The 26,727-nt window shown below is 44.6% G+C and overlaps 1 protein-coding gene across 1 annotated transcript in view; it reads left to right on the top strand.

Annotated features, from left to right (window-relative positions):
* Window positions 1-26,727, top strand: part of PKD1L1 (polycystin 1 like 1, transient receptor potential channel interacting) — a 1,079,023-nt gene that overhangs the window by 610,787 nt on the left and 441,509 nt on the right. Inside the window, exons 34-37 of the mRNA XM_069216140.1 lie at window positions 10,574-10,783; window positions 18,752-18,994; window positions 19,913-20,026; window positions 20,228-20,385. Coding sequence (XP_069072241.1) covers window positions 10,574-10,783; window positions 18,752-18,994; window positions 19,913-20,026; window positions 20,228-20,385 — 725 coding nt within the window. The remainder of the gene's footprint in view (window positions 1-10,573; window positions 10,784-18,751; window positions 18,995-19,912; window positions 20,027-20,227; window positions 20,386-26,727) is intronic.

Genomic DNA, 26,727 nt, shown 5'->3' on the forward strand with positions numbered 1-26,727 from the left:
CAGAGGTAGAGAGTTGCAACGTAGTCATTGCAACAGAAAAGGTCTACCTCTGATAGGCGAAACTTAGGTACTCAAAAACAATGATTCTGAGTGGACATGGCAATTGAGCTTGTCAAAGTTAAATATCCAAGAGAGGAGATAGATGTACACCAAAAATAAATGTTTGCTGAGATATTTCAGCTTTACCAGTATCCAGTGAACAAATCTCAAAAGAACAGACTACATCATGCCATTCATTTTTTTTATTTTATTATTTCTATTTATTGCTTTGAGTGTCAGCACAAAACAACACAGAAAGGCAAAAAGGAGCAAGAAACACTGCAATACGATGATCGTATTAAGAAAATGGTCCTTGACTCTACAATGTCTCGAACATCTGTTTCATCCTCTCCCGCCTGCCCATTATTTTCCAAGAAGGCAGAATATTCCCCAGACAATAGACTGAGTCCAGGCTCATTCGTGACAGTACACAGGTTTCCTCTATATTCATTCCAGTTACCCCACGCTTTGTCCTCTTGCGAGGACATCCCTCCCTTCATATATCACCTTTTCAGCAAACATGCACTAGTCCATATCAGTTTTCTAGTCTTTAAGTTGTAGAGGTGACTCCATCCCCCAAAAGCCATGGAATGTTGTGCTTGGCCACCATCCGCCACAGAGTAACCCAAATGCGGTCCATGTGGTTTACATCAGACATGTCCCAAATATTAAGGAGACACCATTTGGCATTGGGTGCCATATTATGTCCACAACAGCGTTGATACAATTAATCACAGCAATCCAATATTGCTGCAGCACAGGACAGCTTCATAAAATATGAAGAAAGGTGCCTATCTGATCACAGTGCCTGCGACATTTATCATCAACTGCCCTTTCCATTTTTACAAACATAGTGCTTGAAACATATGCCCTGTGTAGGATTTTAAGCTGCACAAAAGAAAACCTGGACCGTATGGCCACATCGCTAGGGTATGCCTGCACTTCCTGCATTCATCATCTTCCAGACATAGCAAGTCTTGCTCCCATTGTGCTCTGAGGTAGACTAGGATATCAGGGAAATTGTTAATTATTCTTTGGTAGGTGAGTGAAATTGCCTTGTGGGACATATAGGTGTCAAGGAGTCTATCCTCCAGTGGGGAAGCCTCCGGGAGAACTTTGCCCTTTGGAAGTGCCATCAGTAGTGTGTGTTGTATTTGTGGATAATGGTAGTTTTCAGTTAGTTCTAACTGGTATTTATTTTGTAAACCTTGGAAAGGGATAACCCCGCCCAAAGGTCTCCCACCTTGGACAGGCCGATAAGATCCCATTTAGCAAAACTCATTTGTGAACCAAGAGAACTCAGGATGGCAGTGTCCCAAAGCAGGGTAGCCTGCTTAATCCCATCAGCCCATCACAGTGCCTTGAGAGTCATGTGCAGTGTCCCAAAGCAGGGTAGCCTGCGTAATTGCATCAGCCCATCACAATGCCTTGAGAGTCATGTGCTTAATGTTTAGTGTTACTGCAGTGGGGCCAGCGAAGGTAGCGGGGCCAGCTCCCCATATATGGCTTTCTGATAACCCCCCAGATGCATGCCCAATCTGTCCATTTGGTAGGTGGGTTCAGTTGGTGGAAGGTACATCCAGCAGCGAGAGAGACAGTGTTCTCCAATGTTGGACATCTTGTCTGAGATGTGTAAGCTGTGGGACTAGATTGCTGGCGTAGAACTGGTTGGGGATTAGTGGTGACATACATTCCGAAATACCAAAAACCTTCTCGGACCACCCTAGCCTCACAATCACGGGGTAAACCACAGCTTGTCTCCACAAAGACTGTATATTAATGCTTTCTCCCAGTTGATGGTGTAGGCACCACACTGGGTAAGTATGTGCATAGTTCCTATCAAGGGTCAGCGTTTGGTCAGAGACACATAGCAATATGTCATCTTCTTATAGGGAGATCCTGCTCTCCCAGTCCTCTGTCAACCGAAGTCCCCGAACTAAGGGATCCTGTTGGGTTACAAGCAGTCACTGGTTCGAGTTCGAGCAAACATTAAAGGTGAAAGTGGACAACCTTGACGGTGCCATGCTGGAGGTGGCACGTGGGAGACACAGCCTCATTAACTGTAACTTAGGCCAAAGGTTCTGTATAGAAGCTTCACCCAGCTCAAGAATCGTGGGTCAAAGCCCATTTAGTGTAGCATCTCAAAAAGAAATGGCCATTCAACAGTGTCAAAGGCCATCCTAGCTTCTAGCACCAGGGTGTCTTCTTGCCTTGCAAGAACTTAACCTGTCTCAGGACCCCATGGAAGAGTCACGGATTGCAAGCAGTGTTTCTTACTGGCATAAAGCCAGACTGGTCAGGGTGGATGAGAGTTGTAATTGCCTGCAACAGGCACATGGCCAGGACCTTAAGTAATATTTTGATTTCTGTATTTAATAATGAAAGGCCTGTACAAGGCACAATCGTTTGTTGATTTACCCTCCTTATGTATGACCATTATATTGGCTGACATCACGCCAATCTTGATATTGAGTGCTTGTGTGGCTGCTGAGTTTCCTACTAGTTGTAACTTACGTAAATTCTGTGAAGGCAAATCAAGATAAATAGCAGGACAGTAATCAAGCTTGACTGACATGAAAGCATTAGGAATACACACTTTGAGCTCCCCACAAGCAAGGTCAGACTGGGAGAGAAAATTGTCCCAGACACCAAAATAGGTGTCCCCTATTAATGAATTGTATCACTGAAAAAGTGGTCCACATTTTCAAATTAGGGCAGTTTTGAACTTGTAAAGACATTCTGTATAGGTGTTTTGCATGGTTTGGGAGACTTGTATGCATTTGTGCTTAATGCATGCAGTGTTTGTGGTAATACCTAGGAAATCAACAGTGCAAATTGGCCTAGCAGACCATAAAATAGGCCCCAAAGAGCTATACAACATGGCCCATACTCTTATCTGTCTGACCAGCCCTTCTAGCACTGCCTGATTGCCTCATAGGCCAGTCCAACCCTACCGTCGAGCTGCTTTGATTGAAATCCAGAAAGTCCACTTGAGCAGTGTAGCGCACGGGGAAGCCGTTCTGGCAAAGCAAGGGACGAGGTTTGGCGCTTCCACCTGGCAGAGAGCATTCAGAAGGTGAGGAGGAGTAGGAGACTCGAGCATAAGGCTGGGAATTAGTGCCAGGGGTCCGTAAGGAAGAGTACCCATGCCTGGAGGAAAATCTCCACTCTACCCCAGAGATTGTAGATGATATATTTGTAGAAGGCCGCTTGCTACATTGCCGCTAGCTACTCCTCATGGGAGGGTGGGGTTAAGAGAATGCCAGTGATGAAGGATGCAGATCTTGCCCGTGGCAAGGGCAGTGTGTAAGAGGTGAAACTGGAGACGGAAGAGGTCGGGGTGTCACCCAGGTCATGTAAGTAAATCAGAGAGCAAGATAGAGGGGTTTTGAGTGGCAGTGTCTCATGCTGTGTGGTCCTCACCACCTCCCAAAAGGGCTCGATCAAGGGGCAGTCACATAGGATGTGCACAGTGTTGCAGTGGGTATCTTGGCAACGCCAACAGGTCGCAATGGGGCAACAGTCCTGCCGCTCAGTTTCATGGGAGTCCAGTTCAAATCATGCAGCGTCTTGAAAAGGCAGAACTTCGAATGGACCTCCCTTGTCCCATGGTCGAGTGCCTCCAAGAGTTCTGCCCAATCTTCTACCTCGTATTCTGTCTGTTTTGCCATTTACCACGGAGGTTATTAAGGAGAAGAAGGGAGAAAAGGTGATGGTTCAGTAGGCCATAGAAACCAGACATAACCCCTCAGAAGCGTTCCCAGGTCCTAAGGTAGGAAATTACGGGGGAGGTTTGTAGGATCCAGGGCCGGGTGCTCAGGCTATGCTGGAGTCAGTGTTGGAGTTGGAGGTGCCTCCATGATTTCTGGGGTAGCACTATGAACTCCTCTCTAAGAACCACAAAGGACTTGAGAATTCCATCAGCGATTATATGGTCTAAGCTAATGATACCTGCCACCCGCCATGTCTCACAGTTCAACTTCTCCCCCAGATGTGCAAGTAGGTGTTGCCCTAAATGGTGCATGGTCATGAAGAATGGGGTCCACTTCAGAAAGGTGATGGACTCGGTACCATGATTTCATCATGACCTGTAGGATCAAGTTGCCAGGGCCTGATGGTGTCACGCCACCTCTGTAAAGGGGACTTAGTCAGTGCTGGCCTGACAGAAGCATGTGCTCTTCCCCGACCCACTGTGGTGGGTCTGGCGTCCCGGGAAGCATATAGGCCAGCTGAGAAAGGTGTAAGGTCAGGGCATAGTGCTCGGCAGAAGGGAGGCCCAAACCACCACACAAGAGTTTGGCGCAGGCCAAGCAGGGGCAGGAGGACCCCCAGAGAAAGGAAGGAATCCCTGCATCTATGGTGCGTAGGTTAGTCAAGAGGACTAATATAGGCCACATGCCGAGGACATACGTAAAATGAGGGTGAATCACAATCTCACAGCTTGTACTCTTCCCTATAAGAAGGAGATAACAGAGGTGCGCCCTTTTGCGAAATCTAATCTCATGTGGGTGACCAAAGGTTCAAGGTGATCTGTCAACGTATGGTCCAACCCCCTATTGACATAGAGCCCCAGGTACTTGAGACGAAACGGTGTCCAGTAAAAGGGGTAGCCATGGATAGCCGCCCTCGTGGTCACGTGAGAAAAGGGCCGTGCCTTACTCTTGTCCCAGGTCTCCAGATATCCAGACAGTGTTGCTAAGTCAGCGATGATATCGAGTACGGAGTTTCTTAGGTCCGTGAGGGCGAGAAGGATATCATCTGTGAAGAGGTATTGTAGACGTCCTTCTGGGGATAGGGACACCAGAAAGGAGCAAGGATTGACAAAGGGAGGCCGCAAGGGGTTCCATGACCAGGAGGAAAAGCAGGGGTGACAGCAGGCAACCCTGCCGGGTTCCTCTCCTGATCAGAACTGGTTTGACAGTAATCTCCACAGTTAACCTGAGTGGTGGGGGAGACGTATAGCAAGTGGACCTTATTTATGAGTTACTCTCCTAGGTCAAATCACCGCAGGGTTTTGAAGAGGTGCCCCCACTCATTCCTGTTGAATGCCTTCTTGGTATTTAGGGAGAGGGCAAGGGCCTCATCTGTCAGGTCTTTGGCCACCCACAGTGAGGTTATGGAGTTGACTCCTAGAGGAACGGCTTGTGGACAAACCACCTGCGTTTGGTGAATCAAGAGCAGGATCACTTTGCAGAGGTGGCCCGCCAGTACAACAGTGAGGATTTTTATGTCCCCACTAAGTAGATAGATGGGCCTATAGCTTCCACAGAGGAAGGGGTCCCTCGCTGGTTTTTTGGAGGACTGCTATCACTGCTCTGTTAGAATAGCGCCAAGTGAACCTGTCTTGCCTGCCTCGTGGAAGGCATTGTATAGGTAGTTGATGACGTCCCTTCCTGCCCACTTGTAGAATTCCGCATGTAAGCCATCCTCCCTGGGGGCTTTGTGGTAAGGAAGTCTAGAAATGGCTTACGCAATCTCAGTCTTACTGATTTCCCAGTCTAGAAGGGCCCCGCCAGCCTCATTAAGTCTGGGAAGGTGCACGCCTTCAAAGAAGGCTGCCACACGAGTGTTGTCAGTCGTTTCTGGGGTGTATAGAGTCCAGCAGAAGTGTGCAAATTCATTGACTATGTGTTGTGGACGGGTGAGAATAGCGCCACTTGGAGTTTGTATGGCATGGATGGCTAACGCACCCACCTGTTGGCACAGTTGAGCTGCTAGCAGGCGATCTGCTTTCTCACCGTGTTCATGGTGATGGCCTTTAAGTCGCTGTAGGGCCTCTTCGGCCTTAGAAGTGAGCAAGGTGTTAAGGACCATAAGTGCCTTCTCCAGAGGATGACGGGTGTGGGAGGAGGGCTTCGCAGTATCGAGACGCTTAAGATCCATAATCTCTGCCTTCAGTTCCTTCTGATGGGTCACACTCCACACGTTGGCCATCGCTGCATCCCTCATAAGCTGGCCACGGATTGTCAGCTTTGCAGCTGCCCACAGCATCCTGTGGGAGGCTACCAAGCCCTTATTACTGTCCAGGTATGTTAAGACGCACGAGTAAAGTTGGGACTTACAGAGGGTGGATGCATGATATATTAATTCACAACAGTTTACGGCCTATGGAGGCAAGACCGAGGTCCAGGGAGAGCAAGACTAGGGTGTGGTTGGACAGTGCAGCCTCCATGGTCTTGGATTCTTATGTGATGGCCACCACCTGGTGGGAAACCAGGAAGTAGTCCATGAACAGGTGAGAGAAAGGTATACTCCTGGTCCACCGAGCAGTGATCAGACATCATGTCCTTCACGTCAGCATTGTTCTCAGCGCACAAAGAGCCAGTGTGATCCAGTACTGTGTCTCGTGCCAAGTTCTAATCGCTTCCTAATCAAATACTGGGAGGAGGGGGTTGAGTTGGACAAAAAAGAGGTGCTTAGGGGCCATAGGGGCATACACTGAGCTGACACACAACATTCTATCCCCAAACTTCAATTTGGCAAAAGCATATTGGCCGGCTGGGTGGTGATGGGCAGTGATCTGCTTAAGAGTATCACAATGCTGCATCTCCTGGAGGGGCCATAGCCCAAAGCAATTGCCGCTGGCCAGCTATATAAGGCTCACTCGTGCCACCCAGTCATGCTGCAGATTCTCGGACTTAAGACATGAGAGGTGGGTCTCCTGTAAGAGTGCCACGTCTACCAGCTTGGGCTACCTTCTTGTGTTTAATATAATATGTAAGCCTGTTGACATTCCACGAGGTGGTGCACAAGGGAGGATAAGATGGGGGGCAGCAGCAGCTGTTAGGGTGGTGTGTGGGCCGAGGAGGTGCTGTGGGCAACAGAACTCTTAAGGGTAGCGAGGAAAGAGGGAGGTTGGGAGGGGAGAGCGTGGAAAGGAGGAAGAAGCCAAGTGGGAAATGGAACAAGAGAGAGGGAAGAGAAAAGAAGAGAAAGCGGGAGGGCAGGGCAAAAGTCTCACGGCTGCAGTGCATGAAGTTGTGCCGAATATGAAGAGGGGAAGGAGGCAGGGCCGAGGTGGGATGGGAGAAGGGAAATAAGCTAGCCGGCACTGGGCCAAGGGCAAGCCTCAGGTAAGGCCGAAAACCGTAGGCCGCAGGTCTGGACTCATGGCACCAACAATCCAGAGGGCTCACCGAGAGGGGTAGGGCAATGTACATGCTAAGGGAAAACGAGGGGGAGGACATAGCCACTGGGGGAAGAATATGGTGGTAGGGTGAGGTGTACCCCCGGGAGGAGTGAGGGAGGACGCTCTGGCTGTGATGAGTGGACGGGGATGGAGCTCTGCACAGAGCAGACTGAAAACAAGCGTCAAGGAGGCATGGCATTGAGTTGAAGCCTTACGGTAGGAGGCCCTGGGAGTTGGTCAGCAGAAGGGAGGTCGGCATGAGGGGTAGGGTTACTGGGCACAGTGGGTGGCTGAGAGCTGTAGGGGGTAGGGAGGGAGAGGGACACGGGGGCGGTGAGGTCAGGACTGTAATGAGGTGATGTTCCGTCAACCTGGAAGGGCATGTCTACTGGGGAGACCCTAGCCATAAACAGTTCTGACAACAGGAAGCATCATGTTATAACTCAACAGGAATAGATGCAAATGCATGCAACTACATAGCAAGGAAAGCAATACAATTGAGCATGGAACAAATTACAGCAGCACAATAATAATCGGCAAATGTATCAATAATGCAGACGCCACTAAAGTTAGGTATAGGCATGTAACACAGTACACAGTCGTCTGGTGATCGTGGCCTCCGGCTCCCAGCAAGTGGCATGGGTGAAGAGAGTAGTAATGAGCCTTGTAGTCTGGGATGAGTCTCAGCCATCAGGGTGGAAGGGCTTTAGTGGAGATTTGTCACGGCCTGGTCCTGTCTGAAAGCTGCAACCAACTTCAGGGTCAAATCACTGTCATTCTGGTATCAGTCTGACCTCTCTAGGTCTCTGCCCCTGTCCCAGGTCCACCAGTATGCCAGAGACCAGTGGGGACATCCATTGCTTGAGCTGTGAGTCCTTCACAAAGAGGCGTAGGGCTTCTGGGTCAAAGAAATCCTTGGACCTGCCGTCTTTTGTGATCCACATGCGGGCAGACTCACAGTCTGAACTTAATGTCAGTTTTGCACAGTTGGGGCCGGAGGGCCAGTAATGATTCCTTCTGTCTTTGGTTGCCCACACAAAGTTGCCAGCAATGCAGATCTCGTGTCCCTCAAAGTTATACGGGCCATGAGAAGGGGCCGCAGTCAGGATCTGTGTCACCTGTTTGTGCCAAAGGAAACAGGCTATGATCTGGCACGGTCTCCATGATGAGTCCTGGCACGAGGGGCCCATTCGGTGCACCCTTGGAACTCCAGGGAGGGAGTGAAGGTATGGCCCACAAGAGTGGGGAGGGGACTCCTGAGGAAAGCTCTGACATCCATGCCCTTGGCACGTTCTGGTAAGCCACAGCTTCTCTCCTCCAGGTCAGTCAGTGTGTATGAGATATAGGAGCTCCCGGTACCCATCCGGTAGGGTGTTGAGGTGGGCCTCCATTGTCATGAGCTGCTCCCCCATCCCCTCCAACTGGTCCTGGAAGCCCACAATATCAACGCGGATGGATTTGGTTTCGGACATTGTCATAAATTTTGGAGTCCAGGCACTCCAGGCAACAGCTGATTGCCGTAATCTCCTGCAGGATGTGCTCCTGGTGCTGGCATGAAGGAACAGTGGGGGGCCCAACGGCTGATGAGCCCTGCAGGGTAGCCATAGAGCGATGTTGAGAAACAGCTTCTGAGAAGAGTATCTGATGTGAGTACTTGCAGGATAACTTGCCGGAGGGCATCTCCAGGACAGGGTTCCAAATAGCTGGGGGGGAAGCATGGTGTGCGGGGGGAGGCAGGTGCACCGTGGTGTTTAAGATGGACCGCTGGTTCCCTTATCAGGTTTTCAGCCAATGGGAGATAGGGAAGCAGAGGTGTAGTGGTGCTTCCAGCTGGGTCTAGTCAATCCAGTTCAGGCAGTCCACCAACCTGTCCTGGTGTAATCCTGGCAGGTGGATGGCAGCTCTCAGTAGGGGGTCACACCTTCAATTTAAGCCTAAGCAGTGGGTATAGTTGCACTGGGTGGAGGACGGTCCCTGAGGCCGAGGAGAGGATATCGCAGCCAGAGAGGCTGGCTGAAGGTCAGTAACTGCCCATATCCTTGAGGGCAGCACGAGCAGTCGGGGGGCCGTTGTGCTGAGGGGTACCCCATCCAGTATGGAGAGACCAACATCCATTGGGGATGGATCCATGTCTGAGGCACATTTGTCCACACGTCCCAGCTGAGGGGTCCTTGATGGTCCTGTGTGGTGACACTAGTTAGGACAGAGGAGCTATGCTGTACACTCCTTGGGTGACAGTCAGGGGGCTGAAGCAGGCAGCAGGCCGTCACAAGACCAAGCATCTCCTGAGGAGGCCCCTGGCATTCACAGGCACCCCAGAGGTGGGGGGAGGAGGATCGTGTTCAGGCAGTATAGTCTGCGTCACCATGCACCAAAGCGGGCTGGATTGAATGGCGGCAAGTGCTGCAGGGCAAAGCACGGCTGGGGTCTGCACTGCTCTGCAATCCAGTGAGGCTGTCTCGCAGGAGGCCAAACCTTTAAAAATGAAATAATAGTAACCATTGTTTATTATCATTTTACTTTTAAAGGGGTGGGGCCTTGGGGAGATGACAACCATGGAGGGGAGTGGTGTGCACTACCCGCAGTGCACATGTGTTTGGCCGGCCGAATTGGGCCGGCCAAACAAACATGCACACTGTGCTCTCTCCAACCCAGCACTGTGCTGCTGGGTTGGAGAGAGCAGACACAGGCTCACAGTTTTCCTTGGAGTGCCAAGCCAGGGCACTCCAGCCTATCCTAACACTGCTTTCATGCAGCGTTAGGACTGGCCGCAGGGCACTGTGCCTGCAGTGACTGAGGAAAGAGGAGCGGCGGCGAGGCAGATACGTTTTTATTTTTATTGTAATGTTTGTTTATTTTGTTTCCCCCCCAAAGCAGTCCGCCCCCCTCACCAATGCCCCCCACCCCGTGTGCCACCCCTTCAGCTCACAGTGACAACATTTAGTAATCATCAATTTCCAGATGGGAACTGGATTCTCATTTGAGGTCCAGGCAGATTCCAGATCTGATCCACAGGTGAACACAACCACGATGCTTCCTTCCCGTTAGTTGTTGTTCAAGCACCTTTCCTCGTCCCAGAAGCACTTCAGACTACTTGACTTAACAGGTGAGAAGATTTGAAATTATGTTCTAATAAAAAAATAGAACATAGGATGACTTTCAATAGTTTTGTTATTTCTTAGCATAGAGTGCCAATATAAACACTGTTTGATATAGCACTTGTTAAATTGTACCCTGCAGGTAAACAACCTTGCCTTCCCTTATAGAGCTGGCTTAAAATGTATCGAAGCTGATTTAATTGCGCTCATGAACAGATGTTTTGTCTGCATGTATTTTCGTATTCTTACCACAGTGTGCACGCATCACATATTGACTTCTTTGGGCGTTTTTATCCCCTCTTGGAAGATATCATTTCAGAGCGCAACTCTAGTGATGGGTCGCATTAAAGAACTGGCTAAACTCTTTATGACGTCCAGCAAGCTTACATTGGATAAACATGTGATGTCAACGCTCACCCACGTGATTTCTAACGCCATGGAGGTTTCAGACAGCCTTTCGGAAAAGGCTGCCTCTTTAATGTCGGAGGGGATAAAATGCTCCACCGAACTCTTGCTGGTAGGTCTTATTTTGCTCAATAGCTTTTTTTTTCTGACGATCTTCACAGTGTGCAAACCTCGATTCTAAAAATGGTTACTAACATATGTAGATGGCAAAGAAAATACATCGCATCAACGTATTTGGACTCTCTGCCAATATTCTGTATATTTTTGTATTTATATTCCATATTACTACAATTATTTTCCACATCTCATCTATCACAACCTATCATCCTATGAAAATCATAACCTGCAACCTACCAATGCCCAATCTCCTCTAGCTCACCTACTAACATCACTTATCCGCATGGAATCAAATAACCCCCCTCTAATTGTCACACCTAACTCCTACCAATGTAATCCACCTCATTAGAGTAATTAGAGTAAATGCATAGAAAGGTATCCTTCACAGCACAAGACTAATCCCACTAATCAACAACCACTGAATTAACCAGTAACTTCGCGCTCCAGACCAGGCTGCTGCCCGGCAAAAAGCACTTCAATGCCTCACCAGGAGTAGTAAGTGATAATTATATCGGCACTTAACATGGACCAGTTACGTCTCGTACCATATGTTTTACTTAGACTATTCGACTCCTCACAAAAAACGACTGTAAGCACATTCAGAAATTTACATCTAACAACATACAATTAAGTTCACATGTATTAGGGTAGTTTAATGGTTAACTTTTGAGGAGCGCTGATCTTTAGGGAATACAGAACCCCTTGGGGCTATAAATATATACTGACTGCTTAGACTCCTAGTATGAGTGGCCTGACTGGTTTATGTCATTTATCAGCCTTCACTATAGAAAACATGGGAGTGTAGAACAAGGTACAATCAATGTGTCCCAGTATCCCACATCAAGGGTCTCTGACAGCACCCTTCCTGATGTATTCTTGAAACGCATGTTGTGAGATATCGCTCAGTGGTCCTGGGTAGAGAGGACAGCATTCTGTACTTCTCCGTCAGTCATGTGGCTTTGCCTAAAACCCTTTGCTGTACAATGCGTGCTACGAGGGTCCAGGAAGTGGAGCTTTTTTTCCATCACGTCCCTAGGCTGCCACACTTGCTCCAAGCCCCGATGGAGCATTGCACCAACCGCTGTCTGCTCGATAGATGTAATTCATGTTTTGTTCATAAATCTTGTTTAATACTGCTGATCCATCAGCACTCTCTGGAAGTCATGCATACATCAATATGCAGCTGGAGACTTCTTGCCAATAACGTTAATTAGGAAACACGCAGATGATTATGGCTGTGTGGAAAGGTAAGTGACTATCAATTAGACATTGACCAAAACTTTATAGGGAGTGAATTCCACAGTGATAGTGTAGGAACGGCTCTTTCTTTATAAAACTAAACGGTTCACACTACATTAGAGTGTGTGTCAATTGGTGCCTCTGTTGTCATAATGAATCCCTGTCTCTAAGATTCTGACATACCTTCCCAATGGAGTTGCTGCAATTACTATCAGATTAAAAGTTACCCATAATCGATTGGATTGGAATTATTAGTAATATGAAGGACAAGGTTTTGAAACTTACTCTGAGCAGAGAAAATAAGAGCTTGGAATTACCTTAATCTGTTCGGTCGGAGAAAGGAAGGGATCCGTTTTCAAACTAAACTGCATCACCCAGCCTGAGGGTCATGGGAAGCGCTCAGTATATTGAACCAAACTGCAACGCCCTACAGCTTAGGCATGTGACCAATAATTTTCACCTATGTTTTAATAGTGTGTTCACTTTAAACATTACAGAGGCACTCATAATAGGCAGACAATTCAGGGGTGTAATGCAGACCCTGCAGCACAGGTGAGCCCTCAATTCATCAAGGGGCCACAAACTTGCAGCCCGTAACCAATGAAAATCTGTAAGATATGGGTGTCTCAGGGCCCTTTCATCATATTCTACAATGTGGGCCCCAACATTTTGCACTACACCATTGAGACAAACTTTGCAAATCTTGCAGTATGACCCCAGACTCAAAGTTTGAAATGAATTTTGGATGCTTAAGAGTTGAATTGGAGATTGAAGGAGTCTGTGTGGCAGAAGAGGGATGTATTGCAGTGGTTATGGGGACACCAAAAACTCACCAATACAAGGAGGGGTAATAGGCAAAGGGTTCATATAAGTGGTCTGAACATAACACATCTATGAGAGCAGTATACCCAGGAAGTGCAATGCTTTCATCAGATGACTCAGTAGAAATGTGTGATCAGTTTTGTTAAATTCTGTTGGTAGACCTGGACAGTGGCACTGTCATCCACTGCCCAATGAACTTCATTGGCCATGGTCACAGAAACATTTACACATATTGTGAAAATTGGGTTGGAGGGGACCCTACTCAAGCAACAGCCGTAATCATTTTAATGGTAAACCGCGAAAAGTCACTGAATTAACCTGTGCTTAACCCTAAGGTAGTTTGGCACAAACGCAATCAGGCTTCACTTAGCGGCAATGTGTAAAGTACTTAAGCAGCACTTAGAGTATAATAATGTAAAAAAACAAAACAAGAAAAATCCCACACCAATTTTGAACAATAGAGTAAAATGTATTGAATTATTTGACACAAAAGCAACAAAGATCCAGTTAGTAGAATTTGAGATATGCAATTTTAAAGATTTAGGTAAAAATAGTGCTTATAAGCACAAGGCACCAACTGTGATTATCTGGTTGCGCCAGACCCCAATAAAGTCAAGTTCAGGCCGATCACGATGGAGCACAGGCTGCATGCAGATCCCAAGTTAGGCCCACTGAGTATTGTACCTTATGTCCTTGATTCCGGGCCTTGTGTCGCACAGCAGTGCTTCTGCTTGGAGATGAGTCACACAGCGTCCATTTTGATGAGACATGTGGCGTCCTGTATCGAGTTGTCACACTGCGTCGGTCCCGAAGAGGAACTATGAGGGCTGTGATGCAAGGTCTGCATTGGGTTATGTCGCACTGTGTCAGTTCTGATGGGGACTGCAGCCGAGCTGGAAGAGAACATTTATCTCCACTCCAAGGTTACTGGACTTGGGAGGGTATTAGGACTCGCAACAAATAGAGTCCAGGTGTGGGGGTTCAAGATTATTGAAGCTTGTGTGGTCCAGTAGCTCAGAACAGAAGGCCAGCAGCTTGCCCTTCGAGTTATCCTGATGAACCTATGTTCAAGGTAAAGTTTCAGTCCTCCTCCTTCAGGTAGCAGGTCAGGAGAGCAGTCCCTCTTGCAGGTAGGACAATAGAACAGCTGGGCAGTCATTTCTGCATAGGAGCAGGGCAGCAGAGCAGTCCTCCTTCTGAGTATTTGACAGGTCCATATGTGATCTTTCGAGTTGGGTCTGAGGATCCAATATTTATACCTGGTTTCCACTTTGAAGTGGGAGAGCTTCCAGAGAATACCCCTACAGAGTTGTCTGTAATTTCCTGCCTACCTGCCCTGGTCCCAGTCTGTCTTGGGCAAAATAGGCTAGTTTGAAGTCGTTTGAGTGTGAGATGAGCCAGTGCCTTTGAAGTGCAATTGTGGTAGGTGACAGCTCTGCCAACTCATCCTTCTGGAGAAGGCATACCCTGCCAACATCCAGACCCTCTATTGGGATGCTTTCTGGGAGGAACACACAAAGGCCAACTGCCATCTTTAGCTAGTCATGTGACTCAGGAACAGACTGCAGGCACCAAACGGTTAGTATAAGAAAATGCCAACTTTCTAAAAGTGGCATTTTCAGAATTGTGACTTTAAGATCTGATGTTACAATTAAAGAATGTTTTAAATTACAATTCCTCAGAGTCCAAACATGACTTTTCTACCTGTTCCCAATCGCACACTAGCAATTATTACATGTAATAAGGCAACCCAATGTTATCCTATGGGAGAGGTAGGTCTTGCAGTAGTGAAAAACCAATTTGAGGTTTTCGTTACCAGGCTATGTAAAACCTAAAATAACATGTCTAGTGTTTTACTACACTGCACCCTGCCCTATCGACTGTTTAGGCCTGTCCTAGGGATGACTTATTTGTATTAGGAAGGAAGGATTAGGCATGGTGAAAGGTTTATTTTTCCAGGTCAAAATATCAGTTTAAAACTGTTCACATAGGCTGCAATGCCAAATTTAAGACCGGATAAAGGGCTCCTTAAGTGGGTATCACAATCAGTGCTGCAGGCCCACTAGTAGTATTTCATTTACAGGCCCTGGGTACATGAAGTATTACCTTACTAGGGACTTACAAGTCAATTAAATGTGCCAATTGGAGGTTAGCTAATTTCACTATGTTTAAAAAAAGAGAGATTTTATCAGTCCTTCCCTCAGGAACATTACAGAGCTTTACAGAAAGCTCATGTGGAGAAGTCCAGTTCAAGAAAGAGAAAACATCTCAAAGGCAGGTATACTAATTAGGTGCTGCTGAATAAATCACCACTTAGATCATTTTCATACACACTGTTGCAGATGGAAAAAGTGAATACCCCTGAGAGTGCAGAATAGTTAGCTAAGGCATACCTGTCCAAGAAATAAGGGCTCTCCCCAGTTCACCCATTGAATAACATGTTGTGTCGAATAGATATGTATAACATCATATTTTGGCATCCACTGAAACTCAATGATGAGAAGCTACGTCTCACAGCGGAACAATCTCTCCCATCTCTACAACCCTACAGTCAAACTCACACCAGTTTAGCATAAACTACTGTTCACTCTCTGATAATAAACCTTAGAAAGACCCTGTGTAGCTGAGAACCTACAGTCCTGTTCTTCATCTCATGCTTAGCTGTAAAATGTTGGAGATGATAACAATAGTTCAGCTGCTGCTGTGTGTTTAGAAAATATCCCCGCTGGATTGGAGCCACTATGGGACACAGTTATAGTAATGGGAATAAAATTTATATCCATAATCCCGATTTTGATTAAATCAGTTTGATCCTTGCACCTTGTGTATCTGTTAGTGCTGGTATTGAAATTGAGTTATTTGTAATGTAACAAGTGGAAATTGTCCATGTAAACCTTGGTAAATTTCTTGGCATGACAGGAATATTATGTGACAAATTATTATGTGGGTTTTCTGGTTCAAGTGAGGAGTCTATTTTCGGCCTTAAGTGGGACATCCATTAGTGCAATGACGGGCATAACCTAGGGCACAGTGATGTGTATAGTCCTTGGCACCATAATTAGTTTATTCCGTGGCACAGTGATAATTTGTTCCATGACATACTTGGGTATTTTCTGTTATACCAGATGCTAAAACTTTTTCAACAGTGTTGGAAATATTCTACCACAGTGTACATTGAAATAGATAGGTTTATAATTTAATGTATGCCATTTGCTCCATTTTTGATGGATCTTGTAATTCATTACACATTATTCCCGATTAGTATCCTACATATGGGTAGTATGACCAGGGGACTTTCCTCCGTCCCATGCTGTAATCTCTCTTTGGGCTTCTAACCGCGCCCATGTCACGTCAGTCACTTTCATTGGCTTGTGGGCTTGCCTTTTAAAATCCGCTTGCTTTCATTTGTGAAAGGCATGCATACGTTGAAACCATTCGAGGCTTGATATTTTCAGCCTGGTTTCCGAACTACTTTATCTTTTTATTTTCCACGCAGCGCGATCACGCTGGGTTTACATAGCGCAATCGCGCTCGTTTTTTCCGTTTTAAATTTGAAGGGGACCGCGCTGCATTTAACATTGCGCAAGTGCGCTGTTTTTTTCTTGTAATTTGTGTGTACATGCCTCCAGCTGAGGCGCTCCCTCTGAAGTGATTGGTTTTGTGTACCCATTCTGACATCCCACTGCGGGGACCTTTCAATTCTCTTCTATAAGAAAAATCTCACTTCAGATATCCAAGAGCTTGATGAGAGAACTGTTCTTCAAGATTTTAATTTGTCACTTTTCTGTCAACTCTAGGTGTACATAAAAAATTGAAGTGCGCCAGTTGAAACCTGGGGGCTGGTTTGAAGTTAACTTACAACACTTGGTAATTGCAGAGTCCTCTCCGAAACAAAAATAAAACATTGTTTTGTAGAGAAAGTGAAATTCCATCGGTAAACCCAGATGTTTCTATTAGGCCTGTAGAAACAGAATTCAGAAAATGTTAGCACCTTAATTGAGCTGTTCAGACTCGGATGTGTGCAGTGTTTAGCACAACTGCTTTTGTAGCTATTTGCCATATGTTCCCAAAGGCCCACTAAAGAGGTCGTGAGGCGCCATATCGGCGCTGTGAAAAAACAGCCCTTTAAATAAATTAACCCTATAAACGAATTAATATTTGAGCGCGGTGCTCTTCTTCATTAACCCGACTGGCTGTATAAACAGTTGCCACACGATGCTTTGTTTATTTATTTACAAACTTATACCCTCGTAGGAAACTCAGAACTCTGGCTTACGGAGACCGACATTTAGGATATATATATATATATATATATATATATATATATATATATATATAACGAAGCATTAAAAACATCCAGGAAACTCAAGTATATCCTCACGACAACAATAACTGTATAACAATAACAGCATTCAAGATGCACATTGAAACGCTTGTTTATCTCTATAGATTAAGGCCTATGATATGCATAAAGGAAACCATGGACCAGTGTGATGGGCGATAGTGAGTTTGGTTTCTCTGTGTATCTACAGTGTTAGCAGCAGCAGAACTCCACAGCACTACATAGATGTGTGCAGACTTGCACTGCACATGCTGACGCCCTCACCATCAGAGTACTACAACAGCTTAGCTGACGTAAGAGGATTCTTGAAATCCTGCTTACTTTTTGGCGCTTTGGTTCAGACTATTGGCAGTCATGTTGTTTGATCTGGGATCATTGCCTGGGTGATCACTTGATACCATGGGGTATTACAAGCCATGTTTTATTAAGCTGAGATATATTCCATCCCTTTGTGAAATAGTGTTGCACTTTGCTGAAATACAAGCACTACTAACTCATTAGGCTAAACAGGGACATCTAGCCATGATCAGTGGTACTGCACCTTATGCTAATTCACAAATACAGTTTATTTCTGGTAAAGGTTTAATATGTGGCATAGCTAAATATTTCATCAATTTCACTGAGGACCTGGTACTTCTCCAGCTGTTTCTGTCATTCTGAGCTTCTGAAGTCAGAAGAAGTTTTGACAGAGTTCTGTAACACTGTACTTTGAGTGCTTTTGGCTCCACAGGCCCATCTAGCCACAGCCAATGGTACTGCACCTTCTGCTATTGATTCTACAGGGACAGCTAGTAATGACCTGTGTCACTGCACCCTTGTGCCACTGACTCCACAGTTAAATGATATTTAAAAGGCCCGCTAGGCCTGAAAATGTTTAATACCATGCCCTCAAGGGGCTGATTATATGGTTCTACTGCAATGTTGTTTATCATTCTTTTTTATGTAATTATGCCATACAGGGGCTGAATATATGGTTACATGGCCATGCTTCTTCCAAATGCTATTTTTACTGTGCTGCTCTGTAGGGGCTGTTCAGACCATTACAGTCTAATGCCAAGTATATGAAGGAATGCACAAATGCAGTTTATTTCTGATAAAGGTTTAATGTGCTGCATTGCTAAATATTTGTAAGGTCCCAAATGCGAGGTTATCATTATCATTTACAATGCCAACAGCTCTAACTCTCGCTAATGCAAGATCTATTGCATTGCAAATGCTTGTTTTGTTATTTACTCAGCTGTGGCTTCTGGCTCATTTGGTCACATTGGTGGTTCCTATAATGCTCACATCATCACTTCATGTGTCAAAAATTGAAGATCACCCCTTTAAGCATTTTGTACTGTTCTATAGTAGTGGTACAATGAAAAGAGATGCAACTTGCTTCCACAATTTGGATAATGCTTCAAACCTTCTCTTCACAACAAACTTCCCCAAGGCTTAGCTCCATGCCTCATATAAATATATCCACTGGAGTGCAAACGGGACCTGGTCTCCCTCATCATTTTGTTTATATGTATGTCTTTCATGCCATATTGATTTGAATGTTTGGCTTCATTTCAGAAATATGTGTCACTGCATGACGAGCCTCATTTCCATATTAGTACAAAGGTGATGGAAATCCAGACGACTCTTCATAGTAGCTTCCAAAACATTGTCCATGGTGTGGATTCTACAAGGTTTCATCTGTCGGATGCAGTGGACAAGCAAATCACTGATAGAACTGGATCAGGCAGCATGTGCTACATCAGCCAGATCATCAATTTCAGGAGGAATCCATACTTTTCAAGAAAAACTAATGTACAGGTACAAGATTAAAAAAACTGGAGATCTCCTTATGTTGGAGTCTTAACAGTAAGGTTTTACCATTCATAAACCCACCTTTCAGAGCTATCAACATGTTTGTCATACATCCTTCTAGGCCATAGGAAGTAACACTTCTGAACATATCATTTTGATGGTTATGCCAAACTGTAATATAAATTCAGTGTATGGTAGTTTATATCATGCTTTTCATGCTCTCCTTGAGAAATAAAGATTTTTATTGAAAGATTTTGGACTTGGCTCAGCAACCCATCAAATAGTAAACCCCTGTCTGGTGTACAGGATATCAATAATGAATAAGTATGTGTCAAATTTACATATGTAAAAATTTACTGGTGAGTTTTAGTGGAGATTATGCTGGATCTGTGGTTTCATGGACTTGTGCATCCACTTAGGAATCCAAGTATAACCTCATAGTCACAGGTTCCTGTCCCCTACGGATCCGTTGAGCATTTTATCCTTGCAAGGCTGATAAAATGAGCACCATTAAGTTGGGACACAATAGTGTCCCAAGTGACCCTTTGCAAGCAAACCTGTAGTCTACAAATGTGTTTCTAACGATTACTTTCATATTTATTGGACTTTCTGAAAGCCCAAATGGTTGTTACTAATGAGTGGGCATACAGGCCTAGTCCTCGAAAACCTAAATTAATACCTCCTTTTCTAAATCAAAAGATTAGAAGAGACGAGGCAAAGGCATAAATGCATATCCTTTTAAGTAGCATATCTGTTTGTGCTTTCTTTTATGCTCGTCGTGGCTCATGTTAGGTTATGGAGCACAAAAAGGCATGTTTCGGGTAAAAAAAAATGTAGTTGTTGCTTAGCTAATACTAGTCTTATACTGTTCTTGTGACTAAATGGACCATAAATAATCTGTTCATCCATTTTATGTTTTCAAAGATTGTGGGAGACATGGTGGACCTCAGTTTCTACAACTGCACCAGCAGAAGGAAGATTAATGTGCGTGGTCTTAGGTCGCCAATAAAGATAGACTTTGAAGTGAAGAACCACAACGTGAGTACACAAGTGTCCTATTGCATTGCAATGATGACCTTGCACCAATGATGGCTCACAAGTGTAACAATGTGGGCCCAGAAGCACACATAAGTGAAAAATATGTTCAAAACAAGTCATTAGTTTGTGACCCCCTAGGTTGATTTTGTCTGTTCAATACTTAGTGAAAAATGTGTCAGTTGCCTTTAATTTATTTTACAGACAACAAACTCGAACTGTACCTCGTATTCACTGATTCGTGATAAAGTGAACATTCACCATTTTGTTGCATTGCCAGAGAACAAGCAGGAGGCTCTGCAAATAACTGTGGAGTTTTCAAAGCCTCATACCAAGGCATTCCCTATAATGCTGCTTGCTCGGTAAGACTCCTTCCTTGCAGACGTTAGATGATTTTGTCAAATTGAGGGACTTTGATATTGTTTGTAGAGAATGCCACAATAAGCAAATTATTAATTAGATATATCATGTCCTATCCATATGTGGTGAGGAGTTAAAGTAAATGTCTTTCCTCGAATCAAGCTCACTAAAATGTATTTAACAAACAGAGTATAAATATTGGTATTCAATCTTTCATGTATTTTCAATTTCAAATATACAGGGAGTGCAGAATTATTAGGCAAATTAGTATTTTGACCACATCATCCTCTTTATGCATGTTGTCTTACTCCAAGCTGTAAAGGCTCGAAAGCCTACTACCAATTAAGCATATTAGGTGATGTGCATCTCTGTAATGAGAAGGGGTGTGGTCTAATGACATCAACACCCTATATCAGGTGTGCATAATTATTAGGCAACTTCCTTTCCTTTGGCAAAATGGGTCAAAAGAAGGACTTGACAGGCTCAGAAAAGTCAAAAATAGTGAGATATCTTGCAGAGGGATGCAGCACTCTTAAAATTGCAAAGCTTCTGAAGCGTGATCATCGAACAATCAAGCGTTTCATTCAAAATAGTCAACAGGGTCGCAAGAAGCGTGTGGAAAAACCAAGGCGCAAAATAACTGCCCATGAACTGAGAAAAGTCAAGCGTGCAGCTGCCACGATGCCACTTGCCACCAGTTTGGCCATATTTCAGAGCTGCAACATCACTGGAGTGCCCAAAAGCACAAGGTGTGCAATACTCAGAGACATGGCCAAGGTAAGAAAGGCTGAAAGACGACCACCACTGAACAAGACACACAAGCTGAAACGTCAAGACTGGGCCAAGAAATATCTCAAGACTGATTTTTCTAAGGTTTTATGGACTGATGAAATGAGAGTGAGTCTTGATGGGCCAGATGGATGGGCCCGTGGCTGGATTGGTAAAGGGCAGAGAGCTCCAGTCCGACTCAGACGCCAGCAAGGTGGAGGTGGAGTACTGGTTTGGGCTGGTATCATCAAAGATGAGCTTGTGGGGCCTTTTCGGGTTGAGGATGGAGTCAAGCTCAACTCCCAGTCCTACTGCCAGTTCCTGGAAGACACCTTCTTCAAGCAGTGGTACAGGAAGAAGTCTGCATCCTTCAAGAAAAACATGATTTTCATGCAGGACAATGCTCCATCACACGCGTCCAAGTACTCCACAGCGTGGCTGGCAAGAAAGGGTATAAAAGAAGGAAATCTAATGACATGGCCTCCTTGTTCACCTGATCTGAACCCCATTGAGAACCTGTGGTCCATCATCAAATGTGAGATTTACAAGGAGGGAAAACAGTACACCTCTCTGAACAGTGTCTGGGAGGCTGTGGTTGCTGCTGCACGCAATGTTGATGGTGAACAGATCAAAACACTGACAGAATCCATGGATGGCAGGCTTTTGAGTGTCCTTGCAAAGAAAGGTGGCTATATTGGTCACTGATTTGTTTTTGTTTTGTTTTTGAATGTCAGAAATGTATATTTGTGAATGTTGAGATGTTATATTGGTTTCACTGGTAATAATAAATAATTGAAATGGGTATATATTTGTTTTTTGTTAAGTTGCCTAATAATTATGCACACCTGATATAGGGTGTTGATGTCATTAGACCACACCCCTTCTCATTACAGAGATGCACATCACCTAATATGCTTAATTGGTAGTAGGCTTTCGAGCCTATACAGCTTGGAGTAAGACAACATGCATAAAGAGGATGATGTGGTCAAAATACTCATTTGCCTAATAATTCTGCACTCCCTGTAGATGTACATAACTAGTTATGTTATAGTAAGCTTCTAAAAGGCCAAGAGGGCACTGGCAAACTGAACTAGGGGTGCTAGTTCTGTGAAAATCGATACTGTCCTTATGCGATTGTCAGCATAAAACTTGCTCACCAACAGCTTGTATTTCATACTACAGTTAATTATTTCTTAAGCTACAGATGGGTGTTACATCTTTGGTTCTTAGTAGCTTTACACTTTGTTATAATTATAATGATATCAAATGATACCTTACCATAATATAGACACATCAACAATGAGATGTCCCTGCTATCCTCCCTTCCTTCAAATATTTTGCTATGAGTGACTGTTCAGTTTAGAATGTTAGAGTTTGAATGGCTTACCTCAGATGTGCGTTGTCTGAAGTGGAGATCTTTGAAGGTAAAATAGCCTACAGTTAAATGCAAGACTTTCAGCAAATATTTCACTAGTGACAATATTCCGCTGGGGAGTGAGGGAAGCATTTTCATCTTCACTCCTCAATCTTACTCTCTGCGTCATATCTACTACACTTCAAAACCTTCCTTTAAAAGAAATTACCACAGAAAATGATTACCGCCCGGCATGGTAAGCAGCGTCATTTTACGTGAACACTGTACAACAGACACTGAACAGATAGTCTTCCAGCTAGTCAACTCCGGATTTCTGTGTGCGAAGAAATAGCAAATTTCCTGTGACACGTCTGGGAGGCAGTATGTAGGAGAACTCACGCCTCTCTGTGGGACTGTGCTCACAGTCAACGCTCTTGTTTTGGCAGTAAATGGGTGCCACCCTCCTCTATAACAAGAACTTCCTAGAGAAGACAAAACTTCAAACTCTGCCTCCCCAGTGCACCATACAGAGCTTAATAAATGTATTTCTAAAATGGTGATAAGGACACCTTGAAATGTTAGCGTGTCGTAGGTGACTGTGAACTGATGGCGCACACCATTTAAGAATACTAAATCTCAGCACTAAAGCGACAATCCCTTGCTTCCAATCTTCTTATAATATGTTTTACTGTTTCATATTCTATGTAATGCATACACAATAGCAATGATCTTATTCATAAGTAAGGAAATGAGTTTAACAGTATGCACAGAAATGCATACATATTCCACATACTTATTATATTGTGATGAAACCCAGCATGGGAGCAGCTAACACGAACCAATGATGTAGGTGAATCGTGTCTACACTGGAAGGAATGGGTTAACTTGTTTTTGATTGCAAATAGGAGAGATCACTTCAGTCCTATGAGAAAACAACACATTCTGCTACATAATCTAGGGATCCAAGGAATAAAAATGCATGAAACTTTACCAGAATTTACTGACACACTAGCAGATGTAGGATTGGGGATAAATGTATGCAAGGTAATTTTTCTAGAACTTGACCTACAAATTGGGGACCAAATTAATATTGTATTTGAATGAGACACAGGCAAATATGAGTGTGACCAACTATGTTGATGTACATTGAGGGCTACTGAAACTGTGACATTGACTCTCATATTAGGGATCAGTTGGTCAGGTGCACTAATAATCCTCCTATTCAAGAGAAATTGTTGCCTAAAGATCTACCCCTTGAAAGACGTGATGGATTGTTGCAACTGCTGCTCATTGTGTAAAAGGAAAAATAAATGTCCTCAGAATCAGTTGCTGAAAATGCAATGGATAAACGAGAGGGCATTTGCAAAATTAAAGATGATGTAACTTAAAAGTGCAACACTAATATGGACACAAACAAACTAAAATATTTTGGGTGTGGCAGCAGCATTCACCTTTCTAGCAATGACAAGTGCAAGGCAAAAAGTTCTATTTGCAGAAAGTGTAACAAAGGAGGGCCTTTCACAAGAATTTGAAGAGAGAGTGAAGTAAAAATAGTAATTCAACTGACAGTGATGTTGAAATTAAGAACAACTGTTTTTCAGTTAAATGACATTTTAAATGATAGTATCTCTGAATATCCTAAATCCAAGGTACATTTATACAGCAATGCAGTATTAATGTATGTCAACTCATGTTCTCCATATACATTAGTTAATAGCTATAATAAATTCAAAGAAATTCTTAACCATGATAAAATAAAATTGTAAGCACCCGCTACTGCACCTAGTGGATAAAATAGAGACCCTATCCATCTAGAGGAAGTTGCTAAAGTATGCATAGAATTCAAGGATCAGTCCACATATGGAAAAGAGTATGTGGTTAAAAAAAAAGGATCCAATTTATTGGGATGGGAACATCAGAAGAAATTGGACATTACCATCAACACAAACAACAGGAAACAAGTGCTACTGGTTGACAGATCTATGGGAGATAATGGTTGGCTTCTTGGTGAATTCAATAAACTATTCTCGGACAAACTAGGCTTACTACACTATTTTCAACATGAAAGAAAACTCTAAAGTGGGGCCAAACTTGGTTGGTCATAAACTTTGCCCAATACTTCATCTAAGGAAGGAACCTTAAGAACATGGACTTAATAAATTAACAAAATTGGGTGTAATTCAGCCTATAGTGTGTTTGGTATGGTTAGCATCAATAGGCCTTGCTACTAAAGCCAATGGACATGATCTACACATAAGTATTGATTTAAAGACACCCTTTGCCTCGAATAAATGAAATGCTAAGCACAATGGGTGAAGCAAGTTGCTTCAGTGTTATTGACCTTTCAATGGCATATCACCAGGTTGAGTTGCATCCTGACTCTAGAGCATTAACTGGTTTCATTATATCGGTTGGAGCATTCATGTTTTGTAGAATGCTGTATGGGTTGGCCTCTGTGGCTGCAGTCTTCTAAAGATTATGTAGCAAAATCTGAAGATGTTAAAAACTTCTTTTTTTGGACAGCATACTAATATATGGTGCTCACACCCAAGAACATGATCTAACCCTATGTGAAGTTGTGAAGAGACCGACAGATGCTAGCCTTATTGTGAAGAAATAAAAATGTCAGTTGAGAGGGAGTCAGTTGGTTACCTTGGTCACACTATTTCTAACGAAGGATTTAAACCTGAGACAAGCCTGATAGATGCAGTTCTGAAGGCTCCCCACCCTGAGAACAAGGAATGACTCAAATCCTTCTTAGGTTTAGTAGAATATGTCTAAATACATAAAAACTTCACAGCTATCAGGGAGGACCCATCAAGAATGTTAAGAAAAGGTTCATTTTTTGAGTGGAAATTTAATTTTCAAAAATCATTCAAAATGATTCAAACCAGAAGAAAAAACATTCTCACATTGGATGCGAGCAACAAAGGGCTTGGTGCCACCCTATTGCAATTTGTTGATAGCACAGAAACACCACATCCTTTGCCTCCCACTGTCTCTCAAAAGCTGAGCATAATTACTCAATATTAGAAAAGGAGGATCTAGCATGCTCTTGGGCATTTCAAATTTTATCTGAGGGGTACACCGTAAAGACAGAACGTACAGATCACAAAAAGTTAAAATTCATGTTTTCCACTAAGGTAACTTTAAAACTGTATGCTATGAATTTCACAATGGGGGTATTAGGCCTGGAGGTTTTTTTTCTTCTCTAAGATAGGATATGTTCTTGGTAACCAAAAATTGCTTGCAGATTTTTTGTTGCGATTTCCCATATATGAAACTGAACCAGAGGAACCCCTTGATATACCACTACTAGAGGTACATAATTCTGCTATCTCAAAATCTGCCTGGGAGAACTGCATGGGACAAGACAAAGGGCCTCATTCCAACCCTGGCGGTCTATGACCGCCAGGGTGGATGGCCACGGAAGCACCGCCAACAGGCTGGCGGTGCTTCCTTTGGCATTCCGGCTGCGGCTGTAAAGCCGCGGTCGCCCAGCCGGGTATGGCGGTTTCCCGCCGGATTACCCCCGGCTGGGAGAATCCTCCATGGCGGCGCTGCAAACAGCGCCACCATGGGGATTCTGACCCCCTTCCCGCCAGCCTGTTTCTGGCGGTTTTCACCACCAGAAACAGGATGGCGGGAACGGGTGTCGTGGGGCCCCTGGGGGCCCCTGCACTGCCCATGCCACTGGCATGGGCAGTGCAGGGGCCCCCTAACAGGGCCCCAGCATGATTTTCACTGTCTGCATTGCAGACAGTGAAAATCGCGACGGGTGCAACTGCACCCGTCGCACCCCTGCAACACCGCCCGCTCCATTCAGAGCCGGCTTCAATGTTGCAGGGCCTTTCCCGCTGGGCCGGCGGGCGCTCCTTTGGCGGGCGCCCGCCGGCCCAGCGGGAAAGTCAGAATGGCCTCCGTGGTCGTCTGACCGCAGAGCGGCCATTTGGCGGTTCCCGCCAGGCGGGCGGCGTCCGCCGCCCGCCGCAATTGGAATGACCCCCAAAATCTTCAGTCGAGCAAAAGAGTACATTGCCAATGGATGGCTAAAGAAGTGCACAGATTTGAAGGCTTGTGTGACTTTTGGGAAGTCAGAAATGAACTCAACATACACAATGAGATGATTCTGTTAAATGATGAAATAATACGCCCAAATGACTTGAAGGCTAAGATTGTGGACCAGGTCCACTGGGGGGACCCTTTGGTAGATGCCTAACCA

Source organism: Pleurodeles waltl, chromosome 2_1 (assembly GCF_031143425.1).
Source record: "Pleurodeles waltl isolate 20211129_DDA chromosome 2_1, aPleWal1.hap1.20221129, whole genome shotgun sequence".
Lineage (NCBI taxonomy): Eukaryota > Metazoa > Chordata > Amphibia > Caudata > Salamandridae > Pleurodeles > Pleurodeles waltl.